Source organism: Nyctereutes procyonoides, unplaced genomic scaffold (assembly GCF_905146905.1).
Source record: "Nyctereutes procyonoides isolate TBG_1078 unplaced genomic scaffold, NYPRO_anot_genome, whole genome shotgun sequence".
In the NCBI taxonomy this organism is placed as follows: domain Eukaryota; kingdom Metazoa; phylum Chordata; class Mammalia; order Carnivora; family Canidae; genus Nyctereutes; species Nyctereutes procyonoides.
The window spans coordinates 48424384-48447456 of NW_026575044.1; the positions used below are offsets into that span (position 1 = coordinate 48424384).

The 23073-nt window shown below is 37.0% G+C and overlaps 1 protein-coding gene across 1 annotated transcript in view; it reads left to right on the top strand.

Moving 5' to 3' along the window:
- Nucleotides 1-11138, top strand: part of TWSG1 (twisted gastrulation BMP signaling modulator 1) — a 60366-nt gene extending 49228 nt beyond the window's left edge. Inside the window, exons 4-5 of the mRNA XM_055324537.1 lie at nucleotides 4640-4906; nucleotides 8054-11138. Coding sequence (XP_055180512.1) covers nucleotides 4640-4906; nucleotides 8054-8235 — 449 coding nt within the window. The 3' untranslated portion in view covers nucleotides 8236-11138. The remainder of the gene's footprint in view (nucleotides 1-4639; nucleotides 4907-8053) is intronic.
- The last annotated feature ends 11935 nt before the right edge of the window (nucleotides 11139-23073 follow it).

A 23073-nucleotide genomic window follows, 5' to 3' on the forward strand; every position in this document is an offset into this window, starting at 1 on the left:
ATAGCCCACATTTAGGATTTGACTGTTTAATTTCTGGAGGTTGTCATTTAACTTGTTCCTCTATCTTTCTGTATTTCCAGTATTTTGAAGCCAGTTGTTGAAGTTTGATTGGGTTCAGGTTTTATATTTTTTGGCAAGAAGACCTAATAGGTAATGCTGTGTGAAATAGCTGATTTTCAGTATTTTATGGGGTTCATGGAAAAGTTCATTTTATTTTAAAAATAGAAATATTTTCCTCTGATAATCATGGACAAGGACAATGGACAAGGAAATCCTATCATACTATCTGTTTTTCAGTGAACAACATGCATGGAGCCATGTTAAGGTAAACTGCTGTTTACTGGTTTTCCACTTTTAAAATCAAAATATAGTAAAGAAGGGATCCCTGGGTGGCTCAGCAGTTTGGCGCCTGCCTTCGGTCCAGGTGCAATCCTGGAGTTCCGGGATCGAGTCCCACATCGGGCTCCTGGCATGGAGCCTGCTTATCCCTCTGCCTGTGTCTCTGCCTCTCTCTCTCTATGTCTATCATAAATAAATTTTAAAAAATCTTAAAATATATATATATATATATATATAGTAAGATAAGAAGATTTCATTGCGTTTAGGCAACAGAATGTAGTTACTCAGTTTGTCAACATCAATTAGGAGAAGTTGGGTAGGGAAAGTAGGAAAGGCACCTGCATCCTTATCTACAAATGAGGGGATTAAGAGATATGGAATAAAAATCAGAAGTTTAGGTATATTTAAGATTACAAAGAAAACAGATTATAGTTTTAGAATAATACAATTATTAGAAATATGGAAGAAAGTGTTAGTATAAATGACCTTTAATCTACATCTCTCATATAAGAGGATTAGTAGATAAAATCTAAAAATGTTTTTACTGCTTTTGTTAAATTAATCATCTTTATTTAAATTCTCATAGAGGTAATCAACAGAGAAACTTAGGAACAGACTTTTAAGGTGGTTGTGTCTGGAGAGTGGAGTGGGGGTGGGAGGAATGAAAGGGATTATTACTTTTTACCGTACATTTTTCTAGACTCTTTGTTGTGGCTGTTTAACCATGCACATTAATTAGGGAAAATAATACCTTTTTCTCCTTAGTCTTAATTTTGACCCTAAAATGTAGTTTCATCAAGTAAAGTCTACTTTAATGTAACTTTAGTTTTCAAATGTGTGATGACAACAGGTCAGATATATGAAAGAATTAAGCATACATCAGAAAAAGTCTTTGTACTTGGTCGTTGTAGATCTAGAGCCCAATAGTAGTGAATTCTGGCTTGCTGAAAGAAATGTTATCAAAGTTCTATGCACTTAAGGATTTGAAATGCTTGCCTTTTCAGTTGTTGCCATTTGTTTCCTGATTTGGGGCCTCTCTGTCATGTGCAGAGCCAGTGTCTTTAAAATTTTAGTATATTTAGTTTTTAAATTTCAGTGTAATGACAGCATGCCACAAAGTAACAAACTGCCTCAAGAAAATGATCCTGAAAAGAAATGAGAGCTCCAAAAATAACTTCTGTGGTCAACTAAAGAAAAGCTAACGATAATAAACTTTAGGAGGGTGATAGATACTTCACAGAGAAGTTTCACTAATTGTTTTAAACTATGAATGGTTAGTATCTCCCTATCCAGAAACTGATCCACTATATATAATGAATATAGACAACTGAAGAATTTCCAGAAATTTCAGAAGGTTGCTTTTCAAAAAAAAAAAAAAAAGAAGAAGAAGAAGAAGAAGAAGAAGGTTGCTTTTCCTGAGCAGGAGAAATCCCACATTTCATTGGAAGATCAGATTTCATAACTCACCATACTTGAAAGAATGCAGAATTTGAAGAGTGCTTTAGGCAAGAGATGGAGGGTCAAAATGATCTCTCTGGACATAATCCTAGTTGAAAAGAGAAAGATGTATGAAAGCTTTGAAACAATGCCATGGAAAAATGTAACCTGGCAACCATTTACTTCATGCTTACTAGTTTTAGCATGATGTATTCAGATTTAAATTACAGATGTCTTTAACCTAAGTTTGTTAGTTGCACAAAACTCTCCCCTCAGAACTTTTTTTAATGTAATGAAATCTCTGGTAATGAGCCCTGAAGTTTCTTTAGTCTCAGGAGATACTGAGTTTAGCTCTTCTGTTGAACTCCTTTGTTTCCTTTTTCATCTCAGATTACTAATTTTCATTCATTATAAAATCTGGTAGAAGAATATAATATGTATATTTATATAATTCATGTATTCTAAGAATTATTTACTTTTCAGTGACAATGATTATTTATAGAATGTAGTTATTAAACTGAGCAGCGGATATGAAATCAGACTGAATCATAGTCTTGGCTCTAATCCTAGATTATAAAACAGTGGACAAATCATTTAATTTCTCTGGGCCTATTACCTCATTTATGAATAAAGGAGTCAGATTCAACCCTTTAATCCGTGATTCTGTTTCACAATCAAAATCGTTAAGGTATATATGTAATGGAAGATTTTATGAAGAGTATGCACAACCTTATTATCCTCAGCTCTTGCCATGTTCCTTAAACTAATGAAGTGTGGAAAACATGAGATGATTTTTCCTTTTGCCTAAATTCATAAACTGACAGAACTTATAAATTTGGCTTAACTTTTCAAAATTTCTGTCTAAGGGAGGAAAAAGAAAAACTCCATATTAGATCTAATAGATACTAAACCAAAATGATATATAATTTAATTTTTTAAAGTATTGAATTCACAAAGGAAATCCAGAGAGTTTTTTCCAGTAATTATTGCTACTAAATAATGTACTCCAAAACAGTGGCTTAAAACAATAATAATCGTTCAGTTAGCTGATGAACCTGCATCCTGGGTAGCTTTCTTCTGCTCCACACCACATCAGCTGAAATAGCCCAAAGATTGGGGCTGATTAAGCATTTTCTCCGTTCTCCCCTTTATAACAAAACACCTCAAAAGAGTAATTCTCTTCTGCTATTTTCCCTTTTTAAGATTATTTTTAAAAATGCTTCACTTTGAAATAATTTCAAATATAGAGAAAATCTGTCAGAAGGGAGAAGATTCCTGTATCCCCTCAGCCAGATTCCCCAGTTACTAACATTATTGAATTTGTTTCATTGTCATTACCCCTTCCTCTCCCTCTCCCTACACACACACACCCCTAAACATGCATGACCATTCATTCTTTATTAAACCTTTAGAAATAAAGCTTTGTACATGATATCCCGTCACACCTAAATGTTCCAGTCTATATTTTCCAATGAAAACATTCTCCTATGTAACTGACATGCACTTTCCAAACAAGGAAGCCAGCATTGTTAAAACACTGCCACCCAATCCACAAACCTCACTCATATTTCACCATCTCAGCAGTATGTCTTATGATATCTTTTCTGATCCAGGCTCCTATCGACAATATGTGATTCATTTAGTTGTCATATCTGTTCAGACTCATTCAATTTGAAATAGTACTGTGGTCTTTTCCCTTGATAGTTTTATTGAGTACAGACTTGACATTATGTAGGATGACCATAAACCTTGATCGACTTGATGGTGACTGATAACCATACTTAAGTCACACATTCTTGGCAACAGCACCCTGAAATGAAGTTAAGAATTACACGAAGTGATACAAAACATCAACCTGTTGATCACTGGTCATGTTAACCTTGATTTCCTGGTCACCTTGGCATCTGCCAGATTTTCTACAGTAAAGTCACCATTAGTCCTTTTGCAATTGGTTAGTATTTTGTAGAGAGTTTTCCAAGAGTATGTTCCTCATCTAACCTCCACCCACCAGCTTTGGCATCCATTGACAACTCCCATATGAATCAAACACCTGTGTGATAGTTGCCAAGTGGTGATTTTCTATTTCATTTGTTCCTTCTACATTTATCAGTTGGACACTCTACTAAAAGGAGGAGCTTTTCCTTCATTTATTTATTTATTGATAACATAAAGAATCATTAATAACCATTTTATTTATAAGAAGTAATCCATTATTTACCATTATTTATTTTGAGGTTAAAATGGTCTATTTGGCCAGTGGGAGCCCCTTCTGGTTGCTTCCTGTGTTTTTTTTTTTTTATAACTCCCATCATTCACTGAGTATTTTCTTTCTTTTTTTTTTTTTTTTTAAATTTTTATTTATTTATGATAGTCACAGAGAGAGAGAGAGGCAGAGACACAGGCAGAGGGAGAAGCAGGCTCCATACACCGGGAGCCCGATGTGGGATTTGATCCCGGGTCTCCAGGATCGCACCCTGGGCCAAAGGCAGGCGCCAAACTGCTGCGCCACCCAGGGATCCCCTTTTCTTTCTTTTAAGCATAGAAAGTATCCCAGAGTCACGTTGTATTTTCCCTGGCCCAGCCCTGGAATCAGTCTTTTCTGCAGATAGCTCTGGTTCCTCTTAGCAAAGGATAGGTATTTAGAAAAAAATATCGAGCCCTTGATGTGCTTAATGCTATGGGAGTATCATCATTTCTAGGGCCCCTCAGTCAAAAAAGCTAGGAAAATACATATAATGTTAGAAGGAAGTTAATTTTAATATATTGGAGCTTTGATTGCAAGGCATTAACTAACAGCATTGCATGCTATTACAATCAGTGAGAAAAAAATTAACTTTTGTTTTCTTTCTTCCTCCTCCTCTAGGTATGTGTAATCCTCGAAACTATAGTGACACACCTCCAACCTCAAAGAGCACGGTGGAAGAACTTCATGAGCCAATCCCTTCTCTCTTCCGAGCACTCACAGAAGGAGACACTCAGTTGAACTGGAACATTGTTTCCTTCCCTGTTGCAGAAGAACTCTCACATCATGAGAATCTGGTTTCATTTTTAGAAACCGTGAACCAGCCACACCATCAAAATGTGTCTGTTCCTAGCAATAATGTTCACGCACCTTATTCCAGTGACAAAGGTAATTCCCCACAGTTGACTTTCTGTCTTGCCCCCTCATTTTCTGTGTGGTCTGTGAAACCTTTATTTATCTTTTAGAGCAGTTTTTGGTTTTGAGTTTGTCTTCTCTTGAATTATGGACTTTAATAACCCTAATCCCTAAGTAGATAAGGAGGCATGTCAAGCATATTGTCACCACTCCATAGCCTCAGTGATAGAGATTGTGTTGAAAGATAGATAACTTGGTTCTAATTTTGATGTTTGTATTAGGCTTTAATGTTCTTTCCATAAGATAGCAACAGAGCTGCTTGCTTAATATAGTATTGCTCACTGTCAGATAACATTCAGAGTGTCCTAGGCAGTCACATTTTTGTAATAGCATTGGTACTACAAATGATGCCACGCTCATCAGCTAAATTTCTTTATGAGCCAGTTGGTATCTAATTTCCAGGTATAAACTAACTCTAGTACTCTTGGTCAGAAGGGGAACTAAATGGAAGAATGGCTTATATAACTTTGAGAAGCATATTGAAGAATACTTATTAGTGGGGATAGATCATTCCTTAATTTTGGAATGTACAGGGCATATATAACTTTTCTAAAGTCTTTGAGGGGATCCCTGGGTGGCGCAGCGGTTTAGCGCCTGCCTTTGGCCCAAGGCCAAAGATCCTAGAGACCTGGGATCGAGTCCCATGTCGGGCTCCCGGTGCATGGAGCCTGCTTCTCCCTCTGCCTATGTCTCTGCCCCTCTCTCTCTCTCTCTCTCTCTCTCTCTCTCTCTGTGTGTGTGACTATCATAAATAAATAAAAACTTTAAAAAAAAAGTCTTTGATATTTTCAAATAAAAGACTCCACAATTTTACTGTGTTAAAATAAGGTAATTATGAAAATTGCAGTTATTTCTTAAAATATGAGGTGAATTATACATAAATAGTATAATTTGTACTCTTTTTACTTGGCTTTTTGTCATGCCCTCTATTATAGTCCTGCCAATCTGAAATAGTATGAACTTTGGACATTAGTAGTAAAGGCAAAATAGCATTTGTTAATGATCTCAGAGTAAGAATTCTTACTGTTTTTAGCTAAACTGCTTTATTTTTTTGTTTAAGATTTTATCTATTTATTCATGCGAGACACAGAGAAAGAGGCAGAGGGAGAAGCAGACTCCATGCAGGGAGCCCGATGTGGGACTCGATCCCGGGACTCCAGGATCATGCCCTGAGCTAAAGGCAGACGCTCAACCGCTAAGCCACCCAGCCGTCCCTTAGCTACACTACTTTAAAAGACAAATTCTAGATATTGGAAAACATCAGAAATATATGAAATATGCCTCGTTCAGATATTTTGCTACGATTTTCCCCATTAAAATATAACGTACACAATAGATATTAAATAATAATTCATAAATTTTATTCAAATATTTTTAACTTAATGAAATAATTATCAGGCAGCCAAGTTTCCTGGAAACACCAACTATCTTTCAAGAGTTAAAATATTTCCTCTTTTGACACCTTCTCTAGGTATCCCTGCTCCCAGTTAGAGTTAAACTACTTACTCCTATTCTTTCTCCTCATATTGGTGTTTCGATTTGTTGTGTGTTTTTAATTTATGGGTCTACCATTTTCTACTTAGTTCCTTGGATCCTCTGATTACTCTTTGAGTCCATAATGGCTCTTCCAAAGTAGGTGTTTAATAAATACCTGTTGAATAATTAAATCAGAAAAAGTTGATAGATACTAATCACCTGAGATTCAAAGCTACCCTGTCCTGCCCACCACCAATCCCTAGTCTGCCTGTTGTGCTGTACTGGCCTCCCTGTTTTCTGTCTTGACCTGGTACCCAGTGGTGGTTCTGCTATCTCCTGATGCTAACCATTCACTGCAGTCAGACTTGCCTCCACTCCATTCCCCATGCACACTACACTGGTCTCCTTGTGACTTTCCTTATTTTGTTACTGATAATTTTGCTGTCAATTCTTCTTCCTAATACAGCTTTTTCCATGAAGCCTTTCCTTAGTATACAGACCTCTGGTGATATATCAGTTCCATATATGGCTCCGTAAAATAACAGATTTTAATCATACCCCTTCTATTAATGGTTTTTATTGTCTTGTATTTATTTCATGTACCTTATCGTCCTAGCTAGGTCATCATAGGACATTAACCACCAGGAGCACTAAAAATTGAAACAGTCAAAAATAATTGTGTGGGAAAACAAGACTAGGAAATTGCTACTGATAATAGTAATTTTTATTTATTTACTTTTAATATTTTTTAAAGATTTTATTTATTTATTCATGAGAGACACAGAGAGAGTCAGAGACATAGGCAAAGGGAGAAGCAAGGCTCCCTGTGGAACCCACTCATGGAGTTCAGTCTCACAACCCAGAGATCATGAGCTGAACCAAAGTCAAGAGTTGTCCACTCAACCAACTGAGCCACCCAGGTGACCCAAGAACAATATTTTTCAGACATCTTTTAGCTAGAGAATTCTCTCGTCTAAGGAAATCTTATCAGAAATGCCCAAACTAAGATTTTTTATTCAATTATTTATTCATGAGAGACACAGAGAGGCAGAGACATAGTCAGAGGGAGAAGTAGGCTCCCTGTGGGGGCCCAATGTGGGACTCAATCCCAGGACCCTGGGATCATGACCTGAGCTGAAGACAGGCACTCAACCACTGAGCCATCCAGGTGCCCCAGAAATGCCCAATTTTTTTTTCTTTTCTTTTCTTTTTTTAAGATTTCATTTATGTATTAGAGACAGAGAGAGAAGCAGAGACACAGGCAGACGGAGAAGCAGGCTCCATGCAGGGAGCCCGACGCGGGACCCGATCCCGGGTCTCCAGGATCACACCCTGGGCTGAAGGTGGCACTAAACTGCTGCAACACCCAGGCTGCCCAAGAAATGCCCAATTTAAAAAGCACAGCTCTGAAGCACAGCAAATGTTAAGCCCAGTAATTTCAACTTTGAGATCAAAGTCCAGAATCTGATAAAGTGACTAAGAAAGCCCCTTCACCTTCTTAAAGCAGGAATGGGGACTCTGACTTCCTTCTCAATATAATTAGCAGTAAGAGAACTAAGAATAACTATTAATATCAGCCAGGTATTAAAGCATTTCCTACTTTTCCTCTTTCTTGCTCTGAGCTCTTAATTTTTTATTTTTCAGAGCATATGTGTACTGTGGTTTATTTTGATGACTGCATGTCCATACATCAGTGTAAAATATCCTGTGAGTCCATGGGAGCATCCAAATATCGCTGGTTCCATAACGCCTGCTGTGAGTGCATTGGTCCAGAGTGTATCGACTATGGTAGTAAAACTGTCAAATGTATGAACTGCATGTTTTAAAGAAGGAGAAGAATGTAAACCAATTTAGTCAACAAGAAAGATATAAAAAGCTATTTGGTGAAGTCTACTGGTTGCACTAGAATGCCGGCAAGTTAAGAAGATGAAAGACTTTGGACTGAGTTAAAGTGTGACAAATTCAGTAATGTGGTAAATCATAAGTAAAACTACTCTAGTTGATTTTTTAGCCCACTGGCAATAAACCCCCTCCTCTAAATACATTTACAACCTGGTCATATGAGAAGCAAGCACACAGAGAATTCCTTGAAAGATCTGAGAGTCCTGACATAAAGCCTGGGTCATTTTTTTTCTAGCATTCCAAAGTCTTTGATTTTGAAAATGTTAGAGCACATTAACATAAGTTATAATTTCTTCATTTACTACTACTGGGACACTGTCATTCACTGTGCCTTGTCTCCTTTATCTCTTCTATAAATAGAGTAGATATTCAAATATATCACCCTGAGAACCCACATAAAAATCACTGTTAAAAGCTTAATTTCAAACGTTGTAAAACTTTGTTAGTTTTAGAAAGTAAATGCTTACTACATTTTACAATTTAAAACTTTTACGTAGTAGAATCTATCCTGTAATACACATGCTGACAGAACTTTGGGCAAAGTTTCTCCATCTCTTACATCCCTCTGCCCAAAGTGATTTTGTAGGTAGGTAGTGATGAAGAATTTTGAACAAGAATTTCAAGGCACACCTATGACACTGCATTAAATATTCTGCTAGGATAAATAGAGAGTTAAGGCATTTCTCTATCTTAAGGTACCAGCTTAACGAGCACTAGGAAGGGAAATGCCTGCCAAGTCAGACTCCACTTAAAGCACCAGAGAAACAGCTTGTCTCATTGTACAGAGATGGTGAGGTGAAAAGGAAAAGCTGTAATCTTGGGTAGAATGAATGAGCCTCTCAGCCTTAGCATGGGCAGAGCCATGTTCCCCAATAATGAGTGATAGGAGGGAATAAAGAAGGAACTTACAGGTGTGAGCAGGGAAGGTTGAAAATGCTGGTAGTTCTTATTGGAAACAAACTTAAAACTATTTACATTAATTATTTTGTTATATTGTAATCTTTCCTTTAGGTTTCTATCTGGATCGAATGTTCTCATTAAACAAGTATAATCATACAGTGGGAGGTTAAGATTATGAAATGAAAGAGAAATCTGTTCAAGGCAATGTTATTTCAAATACACCATAGACTATTTTTGTTTTATATGTTCCAGTAATGAGAAGCTTAAATACGATGTGCCCTTCATTGTAATAAAACCTGTCTTCAAGCATGAATCTAAAACATAAATATTTATAACACAGAGACTCTTTACAAAATTATTGATTTCTTCAGTACATTATGAATTACACGTAACTTGTAGGAATACCTTTTTATATGTCTAAGTATTTTAGTACATAAAAATAGATGATGCTGTTAGACACTTTGTATTCATTATATGAACAGTAGTAGTTAGTTACAAGATCATATGTAATATCATGATTAACCATCATAGAATCTAAAGCCTTAACACTTTTTCTTGTTCTTTTTGGACAACTCTAATGAATACTCAAGGTACTTTAGCCTTTTCAGAAACTTTTGGCCTTTTAAAAAAAGCTAAAATTTAGCTCTTGTATGTATTTTTTTAATAGCAAAACATTGGAATATCTGTTTCTTACTTTTATCTAGAATGCCTCTGTTTAAAAGTGCCTTGAAAACATTTTAGCTCCCCTTCTTCATTAATGCCTGTAAAGCTAAAGGTTTTCTTAAAGCCTTTTAAACTTAAAAAAGAGAGAGTTTTAAAAGAATCTGCATCCAGCAGCTTCATTTCCACTTTGCTATTCTTCAAAATAATTTCATACTTATGAACAGAGAAATCCTTTTGTGTTTATTGACAGCATGCTTAATGTTGCCTTAAAAATGCCAACAAACATTTCTTAACCACATTTATCATCTTGATTAGGCTTCCATTCTTAAATTTTTAAGTGTAATATCTCTTCTGCCCCTATACTGGAAGGGTAATTTCTTGAACCATATTGTATTTGAACTAATTTTCCTTACAACTTTTTCTCCCAATGGAAATTAATCCTAAGTGTAATGGTAAATTTTATATTCAGTTTTGCTTAGTTTTTGTGGTTTATAATCGGGTTGAAAGAGTTCACCTAGAAGATTCCATTTCCAGTTTATAATGTATTTCAGGTTTTGAATAACAATATTTTCCAAATTAAAATGTAAGTGTATTTTCCCCCACTAAAATGTAGACCTTGTATTACCATTCTAAAAGTATAGTTCACTTCCATATTGAAACTCTGGTAAAATTCTTTTTTAAAAAATCAAAAATTATGTTGTTAACCTTTTTATAACTAGATTTAAAAAAATAAATAAATCTCAATCAGCAGCTATTATAAAAGCCATATATAAAAGGTTCTTTCCTAGAGTAAGACATGTCTTTGCTAGGTAGATTTTTGGTCCTTTCCCACCCCATAGCACCTAATTATTGGAGAAATTATACTCAAAATAGTGGCACCAAATCCAACGATAATTCAAACAAAATAAGTTTTTGTTTACATAGAATGCTATAAAATGCTTTCATTTAGAAAAACTATTTCTAAAGATTCAGAAAACAAAATTGGTAAGATACTAGAATTTTTGAACAATTATTTATAAAGCAGAGTAGCATCAAAATAGGGAAAAGAAACTAAGACTTCTGAAAAATTAGGTAAATATAAATAAGCCACATATTTAAAGTTTGTTTTTGTGACACTTCTTTGAAGATTTTTAAAAATCTATTCTACATTCCCCAGAGTTTATGTTAATTGTGTTTCAAATGATCTACAACATACAGAATTATGTATTTTTTCTTTGGTTGTCCCTATAAGCAAAGGAATATTTTAATAAAAAATTAAAATGAGTGTGTCATGCTTTTTTTTTTAACTTCAGCATAGAAGAAACACCAGAATAAGTTTGAGATTTCTGTCTAGTGAAGTTATAGTTTAAACAAAGCATGTCCCCTTGTCTCTCGATGTCCCTACAGATTGTGTTGAAACAAATGCTCTTTAACAGTATGCTTTCTGCCTTTTCATGTGCTTTATTCCAATACCGGGGAGATTTTGAAATGAAATACTTAACATTCTCCTTGTTCCTCAAGCCTCAAGAGAACTATCTGATGATGATTGGAAGGAGTTACAGGAAGGTCAAGGTAGGAAAATCACTCCTCACGCTCCCACAGTAATAATTCTCACAGGGTTGTGTTATTAGATTTGAGAGTCCGTAGGCTATCCTCTATGGTAGAATCAGTGTTATTTCACAGAATCTACATTCTGAAAGTCTAGTGGACAGGAGGATCTAGAGAAGGAAAAATTCAAGAGGACAGGCTGCCAGCCCAAGTGACTTAACCGAATGAGAGATCTAAGTAATTTGGGGAGTAGAATTCATTTCCAGAAGGACTGTACATTTGATGAGGAAAGTTGTTGTTTTGCTGAAAGTGTCCAGCGGCAGTGAGCCATGTGGCACTAAGAGGCAGAGGGTCAGTCTGGAGGTGCAGAGTTGGGATGGAGCATCCCAACTGGGAAAATCAGAAGGCAGGCAGGCTGTGGTATGGCTGGCTCCACCCAGCAGCCCTCACTGGCGGGTTTTAAGTTCCTTAAGCCAGCAGACACTCCGTTAGCTTATAGGTGTTAGGAGTTATGATTCTTAGGCCTCTTAGATATTTCCTAACCAATTAAAAATTCATTTTACATCTTTTTAGTTTGAAGTCTGTGCTTGAAGGATGGAGTCAGCAACAACCCCAAGGTCCAGCTTTTGAGGTGAGAATTCTCAGTGCAAAAGCAAAGAGAAAAGATTTCTGCCCTCCCAGAGTGGTGCTGGGACCCAGAAAGAAGCCTGGAAAAGTGCAAAACCCTCATCTGTCACTGACAGAAGTGTCCTCATTTGATTGAAGTTAGCCACTGAATTTAGACACAGTCAGTCACCACTGAAATTCCTCTGTGACAAAAATGATAGCATTGTCAGCCCTCCTAATGCACATCATTCTGCAGCCAGAGTGGTCATTCTAAAACACATGTGCACATGGCTGAGTCAGTTAAGCGTTATCTTCAGCTCAGGTCATGATTGGGTCCTGGGATGGAGCCCCACATCAGGCTGCCTGCTCAGCAGGGAGTCTGCTTATCTCAGTCTCCCCCCCCCCCCCCGCCGCCCACCCCTCCCCACCACTCATATTCTCTCTCTCTCTCTCTCTCTCTCAAATAAGTAAATAAAATATTTGAAAAAAAAATGCAGGTAATGACTATCCGAACCCTAGTTCCAATTCCAAGCAAATTGCAAGGCTTTGCCTAAATTGGCTCCGGTTACCTAGTAGGAAGTAAGAACAAAGCAGACAACCTGCCTTTTGTTTTCTAGCAGTCTCACCTGCTTCAGGGGATTCTCCAGGAGAGAAGCAGGTGCAGAATTGAATGCCTTTGCCAGAAAGACAAGAGGCCTGAGTCTCCCAGACCACAGAGTGGAGCCAGATCTAGGCTGGATCTCAGGACTCTGAGACCATGACCTGAGCTGAGATCAGGAGTCAGATGCTTAATCGCCTGAGCCCCTCATTATTTTCTTTAAATCAAGTAAAATCTGATCCAGAGCCCTATCACATCCAAAATCTGCCAAGAGCAAGGCTCTGTTACCTACCCTGGATCTCACAGAATCCTAGAGGCAAGTTTGGGGACCCTAGACAGTGAGGGTTTGGCTGCTGATATCCGTAAGTTGAAACCTCTAGAAAGAGGCAACTTCAGACTTTGAAGCAGGGCAGTTTGGGGCACATTGAGGCCTAGGGCACAGACCCCATGGTCATTCATATGCAAGGGTGCCTGGGTGGCTCAGTTAAGTGTCTGCCTTAGGCTCAGGTCATGATCTCTGATCAGGTTGGGATGAAGCCCCATGTCAGGCTTCCTGCTCAGCAGGGAATCTGCTTTTCTCTCTCTCTCTCTCTGTCCCTCTTCCCCTCCCTCTTTCTCTCTCTCTCTCTCTCTCTCTCTCTCTCTCAAACAAAATCTTTAAAAAATAAAAAAGGGAAGGGTTTGCAGGGAGTGGCAGACTACAAAAGTGTCTTTGAATTTCTACTTGTAAAACGACTTTTGCAAGATTTCTCTGGTGCCTATCATTCAGTTTGATATTAGCTAGAGGGGAGATAAACAGGCAGTCATGAGAACCTTAAAGAGTATAGGAATGGGCACATATCTGTTGCTTATATCAAAATGATGAAGGCTTTCGTTCAGCCTTCCAGACAAAGAGTAAGCATTTTTCTGCTTGACTGTTTTCCTCGTTTTCCCTGCTGACCAATCTTCGGTTCTTAAATCTTTAAGGTTGCTGAAGGGCAAAGGGCTCATCTTCTATAACTTCAAGCTGACGGTGTTATAGAGATGTCCCTACTTATGGACCGAAATTGGTCACTCTCTGTTTCTATGAATAATAATCACAGAAGACCACCAGAGTGGACATCAAGGAAGGACTGATCATCTGTTAGCTGGGAAAAGGAGTCAGGAACTGTTTACATGTACTTCGACAATAGGAGAGAATAAAGCAAAAGAGATAACACATTAGGATTAATATGATAAAAGTAAGTGTGATAAAAAAACCCTTTAAGGTCTACTTCCCAACCAATCGTTAAGTGACAGTGTAGGGTCTTTGAGAGCCCCAATCTCTTTACTAATATCTGTAAGTGATGCTCTTATATTTTTGTCATAATCCGGAATGGAGACATAACATTCTGTTTTAATAATGATATTCTTTCCTCCTTGTCCTGCTATTAAGATATATCTAATGCCATTCTGTTTTGTAGAACTGCTTTAAGCATTTGAATCACTTTGGTGTTTAATAAATAATGTAACGCTGGGGTACCTGGATGGCTCAGTTGGTTAAGTGTTGGACTCTTGATTTCAGGTCATGATCTCAGGGTCCTGAGATTGACACCCTCATTGGGCTCTGTGCTGGTCATGGAGCCTGCTTAAGATCCTCTCTCCCTCTCCCTCTGCCTGCCCCTCCCCCCATCTCTGCTCTTTCACACTTGCTCTCTCTCTCACACACACAAAAATGATAATGTATTGCAGTTTTGAAGTCATTTCAGGCCTTAATTGTGTAGCATATGTAGTACCCCATCAAATAGACTATTTTGTTTATTGGCAAGCAATCAGGTAATTAATAAGAGGCACTTCTATGGAAACAAAAAAATTTAAATCAGTGGTTAGAACAAATTACAAATCCAGTGTCTGAGTCTCAAATACTGCCAGTGAAAAGATTTTTTTAGATGTCAGGCTTAAAGCATCCTCAGATGGAGTGGGACAAGCAGTGGGAATCAGATGAATTTTCCTGATTTGTAATTCAAATGTCTCTCTGATGATACTTTTTTTTTAGAGAGAGATTTTATTTATTTATTCATTTGAGAGAAACAGTGAGAGAGAAAGAATGAGCAGAGGGAGGGGCAGAAGGAGAGGGAGAAGCAGACTCCCTGCCAAGCAGGGAGCCCAATGCAAGGGCTCTATCCTAGGACTCTGAGATCATAACCTAAGTCCAAGGCAGATGCTTAACCAGCTGAGCCACCCAGGTACCTTTCTAGTGATCTGTTTGAATGGCCTGTAGTTCAACAGGCACAAAGATTGTCTGTACATAACTTTAGTGGCAGTTTCTCTGAAGCTGACCTCAAGTTGTCCAGCATCAGTTTGCAGGGGTTTAGGAAGAAAGGGCAGTTTTAGTTTTTAATGGCTTTAAGTCAAGAGAGTGAAAGAAGACTGGAAACCTTAAAGAGCCATAGCCAGATATTTAAGGAAACCACAAGAACTCAAGACCTAGTTATAATAACTAGTATTAAAATTGATATCTATAAAAATGTGTTATTGAAACACATTTTCTCTCTATAATCACCCTCATTTTTATCAAAGGTAGCCAAATCAAGACTAATTTGTTTGTAAAATAAGTCTAATTGTAACAAACATGGCCTTATTACTTACATAAGTTCAGCAAGAATGGTGATTGATCATATAGATCTTTTAAAATATGCTTTCCTAGAACTTTTTATAAGGAATCTCTAGATTGCCACACCAAATACTTGCCATCAGTCTCTGCCTACAATACCTATGGAGATGGGTGAATTTCTCTCTTCTCAGGGTCTTAATATCCCGAAGCTGACCTTTATTCACCAGATAAGGCTGCTGAGAACTCTGTAAGCAAGATATCAGGCTGATATTTCCAGGGAGGATTTATTGGCTCCATCAAGTCAATCTGAGTTTCTTAAAGCTGTCTGGTTATATCTGAGTCTATGCATGTCTCTCCCAAATATGACAGGCTAGTCAAAACCTTGGTAATGTAACCAGTGTTTCCAATGTGTCCTTTTACAAAAAGAACAGGTTCATTGAACTTATGCAAATAATTATATTGCTATGAAAGAAAGAATACTCACTGAGAGTTTCTGAATTTCAAAGAGTCCAGGTAGGGAGAAAAGTTAAAGGTTACAATTTGTTCACAAAGTCATATTTTATTATAGTTCTGTAAGTTACAGATATCTTAAGAGAAAAAACTTCATTAAATCTAGAATAGCAAACATTAGAGAATCAGCAGTATTCCAAACAAGAGTCATAACAGAGTGATAATCATCTTCCTTAATTCATTCAATCCCATGTTACTAATTCTCATTCTCTTTTGATGCACCTTTCCCATTAGTTCTGGAAATTCCTTTTTTATTTTTAAAGAGTTTATGTATTTATTAAAGAGAGATCACAAGCAGCAGGGAGGAGTAGAGATAGAAGCAGACTCCCTGCTATGCAGGGAGCCCAATGCAAGACTCGATCCCAGGGTCCTGGGATCATGACCTGAGCCGAAGGTAGATGCTTAACTGAGCTACCCAGGTGGCCTAGTTCTGGAAATTCATATCCAGTTTAGTTTTATGATCTTAAGGATATCAAAAATCTGTTTGTTAGTCCTTTTCACAAATCTCCTTAAAGACAAAACTTACCTGGCAAAAGCATCAGAATGATAACTAAAAATTATAAAAGACTAAAAAATGGACATGGTTAAAGATCTGATGAGAAAGCATGACAACACAGTTGAGAAGAAAATCTGGTTATTTTTGTGACACATAGCATTTTAATAATTAGAATGTCCAGTGATGACCTTATACCAGAACATATTTAAAACTTTAGATATTTCGTGTATTTTCTAGAACAATTACAACATTTACTCAAACAACGTAACCTAAGTTTTATCATCATTTCTATGACATGCTTCCCAAGCAACATACCAAATAAACAAGCCTAATTAGTTGAAAAGACTTCATTTAGAATTAAAATCCTTGAAAGTTTCAAAGCACGTTGCTAAATAGGATCACAGATGAGTATAAAACTCAATATTTAACTAGCCATGCTGGCAATAAGAGATTCTACAGAAGGTTGTACAGTTTTTAACAAAACTTAGTTCCTTCAATATTGAGAAATTTTAACTTTCGTAAGTAATCAAAGATCTGATAAAGACAAAATATAGAAGCTTTGGTTTTCTGGGCAGAAAAGAAGAAAAAACTTTGTTTACAATTTCTTATCAAGAACAGAACAATAATCCAAAAGAATTTTTGTCTTTTTAACAGAAAAGCAGAATTTTAATCATATACCAGTATACTTTTAAAATCCATTTATTTCAGTTTTAGTCCCGATGACATATAAAATTCTTTTCCAGAGATTTCCCTTCACAAACGTTCTACAAATTTCTTTCAGATTTTGTTCTAAGCTTTTTCTCTCTAAATAACCAGCCTGATTTTAGGGCACAATTACTTTCTTTTTCCCTCAACAAAATGTGTTCTTATTTCTTATACCTTCTTTATTTCCTGACTTTGCTACATACAGAGTTGCTTTCCTTATCATTTCCATCAGTCTTAATACATTTAGCAGAATTTTAACTTAAGAAACCTTAGTCTGCAGTGAAAATCAATTAGTAACTGGTATAGAAATGGTGGGGTTCAGACCTAATGGCCAAGAAAGAATTCTTGAGACATTTTTGGTGCAAAATGTGTTCTATGGGCAGAAAAGGCTGCACTGGGATTGTGAAGAGCAACTGATTATATACTTAGGAGATGAGGGAAATAAAGACAATGGGAAGTTTCCAAAAGGTTTTCGTATGTTAAAGAAGACTTACAAGATCTTGGAGGCCCAGCTATTGTAAGCTAAATTTACCTTTCTCTCTAGCAAAGTATTAACATTAAAACAGTTAGGAGTTCCTGGAGGAATACAGACCCTGCCAGACTCAAGTATTGGTCAGTGGGCTGCAGGTTAGAAGGAAATCTAATTTTATCTACATTTTCTTTTGCCTTTATTTTCCACATCATTTCCTGCTGAACAGTTCTGACCCTTAAATCTTTAAGGTTGAGGGTAGAAGATCTTATCTTCTTAATTTCTTCCTGCTAGGAAGAAATTCTACATTCCATAGGAATGTAGAGCTGTCCCTACCTATGGGTGAACATTGGTCTGTTGGGGATATATATGAGTTAACCAAAGACAGACACAGAGAATCCAACGTGGATGACATATATCGACCTCCTTGAAGTTACAGCAATGAAGGAGTCTTAGCACCAGACAGGGAGATGTCAGAAAAGACAACAAAATAAGTTTATTATTATGAGAAAGAGAAGCCTGAATAAAAGACTTTGATAATTAACCAAAATGTTTCTCCAGTACAGGAGTTTAACCGATCACAAAAGGAAAGAGATCATCTAAAGTGCCAATGTGGGTATCTGTGAAGGGTCTTCTTGTGCCAAATTACTTTTTAATACAACAGATGGAGCCAAATGATCATACTAGTGAAAAACAGACTATGCCCATCTTTATTTTATTTTATTTTTTTTTTTGGGTGGGGGTACAGTATACTTTATTGATGGTACATGACAAGGTAGGGCTTCCCAAGCCCCTCCCCTTCCTTGGGGTCTGGGATGTAAATCGGAGGTCAGGAGATTCTCAGTGTGTTGGGGGATTAAGTTGGGGCAGGGAGGCTGCCCTCCCCAGCAGCTGAGGGCCTCTCTCGTCCTCTTGTTCTTGCTGGGGCTGGTGGTCCAGGAGGCTCTTACAACTTGGAGGCCATGTGGACCATGAGGTCCACCACCTGGTTGCTGTAGCCGAATCATACTGGAACATATACACCATGTAGTTGAGGTCAATGAAGGTGTCATTGATGGCGACAGTATCCACTTTGCCAGAGTTAAAAGCAGCTCTGGTGACCAGGTGCCCAATACAGCCAAATCCATTCACTCTGACCTTCACCATCGTGTCTCGGGGATGTGGCTGGCACTACACCAGAAGATGCAGCTGTCTGTCGAATGGGGAAGAGCAGAGAGCCTCCATCTTTATTTTAATTGGGAAGATTAGCTGGAGTAGTGATAGTTTTAGTAACTCGCCCATGATTCCAGGCAAAACCTAAAGTACAACGACTTAACCCCCTGGAAGAAGCCAGGGCCATAGATGTGTTTCACATAATCAGTGGGCTCTATCTGGAGCTAGCCATCTGATTTCAGGTAGCCGTATCCAATCAGTAGCAAACCATCAGTAGCCTGAAGAACAATGGTTTGAGAACATGCTTCTAAACATAGCCATCTTGGGATGCCTGGGTGGCTCAGCAGTTGAGCGTCTGCCTTCGGCTTAGTGTGATCCTGGGATCCAGGATGGAGTACCACATTGAGTCTCACATCAGACTCCCTGCGAGGAGCCTGCTTCTCCCTCTGCCTGTGTCTCTGCCTCTGTGTGTGTGTGTGTCTCTCATGAATAAATAAATAAAATCTTTTAAAAATAATAATAATAAAAATAAAGATAGCTATCCTAAATGGCACATGCTATTTACTCAGGTATTGTATGTATGATTTCTTTGTTCCCAGCATAAAACTGCCTTTGGACCGAGCTGTCCAGTGGTGGAGCCATAAATATGTATCCCAAATTTTATATATGCCAGCATAGCAATAAATAGGGTTTTGTAACTTGGGCACTTTTGGTGGGTATTAATTTGTGGGTTGGTAAAGTCAATTAATATTTTAAGAGTGTGAGGGTATGAAAAGGTCTGGTTATGTCCTGGTAAATTCCATGTCCTCCAATCAGGGGCCAGGAAAAAACATTCTGATTAGTGATAGATTGATCATGAAACATGATATCATTATATATTACTTCTGAAATATAATTATATAGAGAGTGCCCATCAGTGCCTTGTAAAGGGGAAATCCACCGCGTAACCCAGAGGTACTTGACATGGGCAGAAATCCACAAGCTGTTTGATTTTGTGGTTCAGCGTAATCTGTGCCTATTGTGGAAAGAAATTGTCAGCTAAGATAGGTGAATAGAAAAAATAGAAAATATACAACCTTCATTGTCATCTGAAGAGGAGTTTGAGATCTTCTGCAGGTTCACAGGAGTAAGAAGGTACGTTACTCTGCTCATGGGTCTCCTGTGAAGGAGGTGCAGGTTTTATTTTAGATATATGAGCCCATGAAGTATGCCCCTTTAATTTTATTGCAGTGGGCGTACATAATATGACCTAATATGGACCTTTCTATTGTGGATTTAAGTCTCCTGCTGTGGGACTTAAATCCAATCTTTCAAAATTTCCAGGACTTACATGAGGTGGACTTTTAGTTATAGTTATATATAACTATAGTTACACAGTTTTGGTTTGGTTATAGTTAAACCAGATTTTGGGAACATGTGATTAGCACACTCATTAAGTAGTTCAGGAATTAAACCAGCCTTGAGTGAATAATTTAATAGATCACTATAGTCTTTATCTATTGATAGGTCTACAGTGAGAAAAGGCTTTACATATACAGTTGTTGGGAGACTCCATCCCATTTTCCAGTTGTTCACATAATCATATGCCCATAGAGTCTTATTATTATCCCCACAGAATAACAAGCAAGATTATCTATACATGAGCTATTTCTCTGAAGTTTACCTTAAGTAAACTTAAGGTTTACTTAAACCTTAAAAAAGTTTACCTTAAGTAAACTTTACCTTAAGTAAATCATCAGTTTTTAGGGCTTTTAGGAAAAAAGGCAGTTTTAGTTTTTAATGACTCTAAGTCAAGAGAATGGAAGAAGATTGGAAACCTTAGTTAGAAAGCCATAGCCAAAGATTTGAGGAAACCAGAAGAATTCAGGATCTAGCCTAGTTTTTATTATAAACTATTTATTATATAGTATTAATAATATCTACAAAGATGTTATTAAAACAGAATTTCTTTATAATTACCCTCCTTTCCAGAGATAGCCAAATCTAATTTCATGTAAAACAAGTCCAATTTTAACAAACTTGGCCTAGTTATTTTTATAAGCTCAGCAAGAATGGTGATTGATCATACAGCTCTTTTAAAATGTGCTTTGCTAGAACTTTTTATAAGGAATCTAGATTGAACTTTTAGTAGCCTCTTTAAGTCAGAAGCCAAGCCAAGTACTTGCCATCACACATGCCTGCAATCCTGTAGATTTGGTTGAATTCCTCTTCTGGACGTCCCCAAAATAGCCTAAGGTTCCTGCACCTGCCAGGAAGTGACACTCTTCACTCACCTGGTAAGGCTGCCAGGAACTCTGTAAGCAAAATATCAGGCCAACATTTTCAAAGGCTTTTATTAGCTTCATGCTTCATAAAGTCAACCTTAGTTCCTTAAAGCTGCATGGTCATATCTGAGTCTAAGCATCTCTCAGTTATGACATTCCAGTCAAAGCCTTGGTTAAAATACCAGGGTTTTTCCAATGGTGTCCTGTTACAGGTAGAACAGATTCTTATTTCAAATAGCTGTGACTGCCATGAAAGAAAGAATCCTCAGTGAGAATTTCGGAATTTCACAGGGTTCAGGTGGAAAGTTAAATGCTTCAATTTGTTCATGAATGAATATTTTATCACATTTCTGTGAGTCATAGATAACTTAAAATGTCCTTAATCAAGAAGAGCAAACATTAGAGAACCAGCAATGTTTCAAACAAGAGTCACAAAAACCACAGCCCTCTTCCTTAATTTATTTAGTCCCATGGTACTAATTCTTTAGTTTGCATGCAGCTTCTAGATAGTTCTGGAAATTTTTACCAATTTTAGTTTTATGATTTTAAAGGTCAAAAAAACCCTGTATATGTCAAAAGATATGAATCTCACTGAAAACGAAACACGTTTCGCAAGAGAATAACTATAATGACAAAAGACTCAAAAATGAACATGGTTAAAGATCTGATGAGAGGTTACAACATATCTGGCAAGGAAATCTCGTCATTTCTGTGACACAACACTTGAATAATTAGAATGTTAAGTGACAACCTTATTACCAGAACATTAAGACTTCAGGAATTTCATATAAATATAAATATATATATATGTATATATATATATGAACAGTTATAGCATTTACTCAGGCAACATAACCTAAAGTTTACCATTATGTGTTTGACAGTTCTTCCAGAGTAACTTAACATACCAAATAAATGAGCCTATTTGGTCAAAAATTAAATTTACATTTACAATTTAAAGCTGGGAAAATGTATGTAAAGCACATGCCTAAATATGATTTAAGATCATTACAAAGTTTAAAACTTAATTATTTATTTAACCAAGGTGGCAATAAAAGTTTCCAAAGGCAAATATATAGGGTTATATAGTTGTTAGCAAAACTTAGCTCCTTTAACATTGACATGTAAGTAATCAAAGACCTGATAAAGACAAAACATAGAAACTTTGGTTTTCTGGGCAAAGGAGAAAAAAACCTTGGTTGATATTTTATCAAGAGCAGACCAATAATTAAAGAAAAAAAATTTTAACAGAGAGAAAAGCAGAATTTCAATCTTATACCAGTCCACTTTTAAAATCCATTCATTACAGCCTTTATCTTGACCACATATAAAATTCCCTTCCAAAGATTTCCCTTCATAAACCTACAACTTTTTCATTCAGAGTTGCTTCCCTTATTTCCATCAGTCTTAATTACATTTAGCAGAATTTTAACTCTTAGAAATCCTAGTTTCTAGTGAAAACTAAGTAGTAACCAATTGTGAACTGTTACACCAGAATTCTTTAGATGGCAACTTATGAATCTATTAAGCACAAATCTATTAAGCACACGTTTTCCAACAGACCCAAATATTCTTAGTTTTTCTGCAGTAAGAAGCTGAAAGTGCAAATCTACATTCAGTAATCAATGCCTTTAGCACAAAAAAAAAAAATGCCTTTAGCACTTTATCCTATTTAGAAAAGACCTAGATATCCAACAAATTCAGTCCCTATTTATCATCCAAGCAAAGCTTTAAAGTCTCAGGTTACCAAAGACTTTGAAAGCTGTCTTAACAATTACCCATGAAAACTCTGAGACATAACAAAAGTAACCATCATTTTAAGTCATCTTTTTGCTAACAAAGATAACACAAGCTTATTTGACCTTCAGTAATCCCTAGTAGAATAAAAGTTTCATATTTAATGCTGATAACTCTAAAGAAATGTCTACTTTAATTAAACCAACAAGCTTGACTTAGTTTAAATACTGAATTCTGTTTCACTGAGTCCACTGTAAAAGTTAATCAATTTGTCCCCCATGGTCAATTTTTACCTGGGACGCTGCTCTGGGAATCTGAAGTGGGTGGTGTTAAGTCCAGTGGGGTACTGCAGAGGGGAGAGGAAGAGGAGTCAATGGTGCAGGAGGCACCCAGATGGTGTAGGAGCCAGTTATGTAGGCTGCACCCACAGTAGTGCAGAGCCAGGAGGAAGGGAAGAGGAAGGCAGAAGAGGTGAGATGCCTCCAGGAAGGCTGGAAGTGGATGAAAGCCAAGAGGGCAAAGAGAGAGAGGTCTCCTGGTCCTAGAGATCATCTGCTTGGACA